The 4,102-nt window shown below is 39.7% G+C and overlaps 1 protein-coding gene across 1 annotated transcript in view; it reads left to right on the forward strand.

Moving 5' to 3' along the window:
* Nucleotides 1-1,445: 1,445 nt before the first annotated feature.
* Nucleotides 1,446-4,102, forward strand: part of LOC128250891 (uncharacterized) — a 31,141-nt gene continuing 28,484 nt past the window's right edge. The window contains exon 1 of the mRNA XM_052976902.1: nucleotides 1,446-1,590. Coding sequence (XP_052832862.1) covers nucleotides 1,447-1,590 — 144 coding nt within the window. The 5' untranslated portion in view covers nucleotide 1,446. The remainder of the gene's footprint in view (nucleotides 1,591-4,102) is intronic.

Consider the following 4,102-nt stretch of genomic DNA (forward strand, 5'->3'; position numbering starts at 1 on the left):
ATATATATATATATAGAGTGACCCAGGATGACATGGAATGAGGTAACTCATGGGAGAGGGAGACTCAGGAAGACATGGGATGAGGTTCTGAAGGATGACCTTAGGATACTGAACCTTTCAGATGAGATGATAAGGGACCCAGCTACCTGGTGCCTTACTGTACTCAAAAAGACCTGTCCTCCACAGCAGAAGTGTTAAGGCCACTTACCCAGGTGAAAAAGATTAGCCTACAAGAGTCATGTGCCAGTTCTATGTAAAAGGCACTCGTGTCGGTGCCACTGGCCTACAAGCATCCTGTGCTGGTGTCACATAAAAGCACTTGTGGCACATTCAAAGCACCCAGCACACACTGCAAAGTAGTTGGCATTAGGAAGCGTGTCCAGCTGTAGAAATCAAGCTAAATTAGACTGGAACCTAGTGCAGCTCTCCAGCTGGCCATCTCTGGTTAAACTGTCCAACCCATTCCAGTATGTCATGTGTGTGTGTGTGTGTGTGTGTTTGTGTGTCTGTGTTTGTTCTACCACCATCACTTGACAACTAATGTTGGGGTGTTTACGTCCTTGTAACTTAGCAGTTCAGCAAAAGAGACCGTTAGAATAAGTACTAGGCTTGCAAAGAATAAGTCCTGGGGTTGATTTGCTCAACTAAAGGTGGTGCTCCAGCATGGCCACAATCAAATGACTGAAACAAATATTACATATGTATATAGCTAAATAAATAAACAGAAATAGCTTAAAATGTAATCAATATTTTGTTATTTGTTTCCTGTTGACATTTTCTCATTTCGTAATCGTTATTAAACAACATTTATCAACTCTTGAACAAACGCAATAATGGTGGCCTACAACACTGATGTAGCAACCAATTCCATGGTTTGGCAGCTCGGTTAATCCTTGCTAATGTCTTCTAATCTGGTGACCAAAGCTTTGTCTTAATACCTTATAATCTATTCCAAAATACGTTGCAATATCATTGGAACCACCCGATTGGAACTATTTTCTTGCTCTTCATGCTTTCGCTCTCTATCTTTCTCATTCCCCCTCTTTTTCTCTCTATCTCACTTACTCTCTGTCTGTCTTCTGGCTATCTGTCTCTCTCTCACTCTCTCTGTCTGTTTGTCCAACTCTGTCTTTTTCTCATTCTCTCTTAGCTCTCCCTCTTTCTTTCTCTCTCTATGTGTATATATATATATATATATATATATATATATATACACACACATAAACGCACACACACACACACACACATGTGACCTATAGTTGAAAGGTTGCTGGTAGAGGTCGGCTTCGGTGACTTCTTGTACCCTTCCGCTGCAAACTCAAATACCATTCCCCCATCTCCCACCAGACCAGCCTTTGGTTCTATGTCCACTTCCCACCCCATTCTGTAACCTATATAAATAGAGATATCAAACGAGGGAAACCAGTTCGCTGAACCGTCTTCAATATGCAGAACTTGCGAGCTCTTCTGGTCCTTGCTCTTGCAAAAGCTGTGTTCGGGTTTTATTTTGAAGACAATTACAGTCATGTGTATAAGTACCAGGCAACCTCTGACATGATCGGGATGCACAATGTCACTACTGTTGTACAGGTAAACTACACTATTATTATTCCTTTTAAAGCAGGCTTTGCTCAAATTCCTGGAGACTTGCTTGTGTAGTGGGCTTCTACCTGCAGCCTACGGTACCATGCTATCCGTTCTTTTCAGTTATTTAATACATTCCTGATTATTCTGGCCATGCCAAAAAGACAAAACCTTTTGTAACAGTTCTACTGGGCATTCTATTCCAATTTCCTTTATATTCCTCTTGATGCCTTCTGATACTGTTCCCAGGGACCCAACAATAACTGGCACTATCTTCACCTTCTTCGTTTTCCATAGCCAGGCTATTTCGTACTTAAGAGGGTTGTATTTATCTATCTTTTCACCTTCATTATTGACTATTCGTGGGTCAAAGGGGCATGTGACATCATCTGTATAGCATATGTGGTGCATCTTGTCCACCACCACTATGTCTGGTCTGCTATGGTCTAGCACCTGATCTGTTTGGATTGGGAAATCTCAGAGGATTTTGCTAGTCTCCAACTCCGCCACTCTCTGCGGTTTGTGCTCATACCATGTCTTGCCTCACTCTAGTCCCTACTTTTCACAGTGGAGACACTTGCTCATTCCTAAGTTTGACCCTCTAGTTCATGGCCAAAGCTTGACCTTGTGCTGCCAGTATAATGCTTTCAATCTCTTTTTTTAGGGTTCTTTTCTTCAGCCAATCCCACCTATTTTTTCCTGCAACTTCTGTTATGGCTCCATAGAATTGATTGTGTCGTCCCTTCTTGCATAATTCTTCTTCATGTCCTTTTTTGCACTTTCTTTATTTTCCCTTTTTTCTCTGCTTTCAATACTCCCTCCTTCCTAACTGACACTAGCAAGGTCTTCTTACTCTGGGCTAGGTATCTCATTAAGCTCTCTCGACTTCAATATGTACGCAGTCTTCCACACTTATCAGTCCTCTTTCTCCATTTGCTCTCTTCATGTGTTTGTATGTGGATGATGGACTCCATGCATCGTTAGGAGTTTTCTTGACTTCCTGTCCAGCTCCCAAACAGCTGCACACATTATTATTATCAAGGCGGCGGGTTGGCAGAATTGTTAGCACGTCGAACGAAATGCTTTGCAGTATTTCAACTACTGCTACATTTTGAGTTCAAATTCCACCGAGGTCGACTTTGCCTTTCATCCTTTCAGGGTTGATAAATTAAGTACCAGTTGCGTATTGGGTCAATGTAATCGACTACACCCTCCCCCAAATTTCAGGCCTTGTGCATATAGTAGAATGTATTATCATTATTACTAACTCAGGCTTTGTTGGAACTTCTGGAGTCTTGCATGCATAGCAGGCTTGCTACCTGCAGCCTACGGTACCATGCTATCTGTTCTTTTCAGCTATCTGTTCTTTTCCCAATTATTTTGGCCGTGCCAAAGACGCAAACCTTTTGTAACAGTTCTATTGGGCACTCTATTCTGATTTCCTTTGTATTCCTCTTGGTGCCTTCTGGTACTGTCCCCATAAACCTAACAATAATTGGTACTAGCTTCACCTTCCTTTTCCATATCTTGGCTATTTTGTACTGAAGAAGACTGTATATATCTATTTTTTAAAAGTTATTATTATTATTATTATTATCATTGTTATAATTATTATCATTGTTATTATTATCATCATCATTATTATTATTATTATAGTGGTGAGCTGGTAGAAACATTAGCATGCCAGGCGAAATGCTTAGCAGTATTTCATCTGTCTTTACAGTCTGAGTTCAAATTCTGCTGAGGTTGACTTTGCCTTTCATTCTTTCGGGGTCGATAAATTAAGTACCAGGTGCGTACTGGGGTTAATCTAATTGGTTGACCATCCCCTCCCCCAAAATTTCGGGCAATTCCTCACACAGCTGTCCTCATCCATACGTAACACATGACAATACCAGCTCAATTGTCTCTCTTGCACTATTCATTAATGTATTATAATACATTATTATGCAATCACATCATTTCATCTTACAACATTGACTGGTAAAATGTTCCATATCACCTGATGAATGGTGTGGTTACATGATGTAATATTATTTGTTAATGAATAATATCACATCATTATGTAACTACACCATTTCATCAGGCGATATTGACAATAAAAAGTTCAATATCGCCTGATGAGATAGTGTCGTTACATAATAATGTATTATTCATTAACAGATAAATAGCAACGCTATGGAAGCACACACTGCATAAATTCAGCTGTTCATTTGTATTCCTTTACATACTGTTGGCAATTTCTTCTCCTTCTTTGGACTTTTCCCTTTCTCCTGTCTGATGAAGAGCTATGCTTGAAACGTCAGAGTCTCTTTTTCACCAAGCATCAAGCTAATACATTCTTCATGCATGTCCCCTTGTTGTCCATTAATTTTATTTGTTTATTTGAATTGACTATACACACACACACACACACACACACACACACACACACACACATATATATATATATATATATATATATATATATATATTTATTTATTTATTTATGTGTTTCAGCCAAGTGGCTGCGGTCATA

This window comes from Octopus bimaculoides, chromosome 26 (genome assembly GCF_001194135.2).
Source record: "Octopus bimaculoides isolate UCB-OBI-ISO-001 chromosome 26, ASM119413v2, whole genome shotgun sequence".
NCBI lineage: Eukaryota > Metazoa > Mollusca > Cephalopoda > Octopoda > Octopodidae > Octopus > Octopus bimaculoides.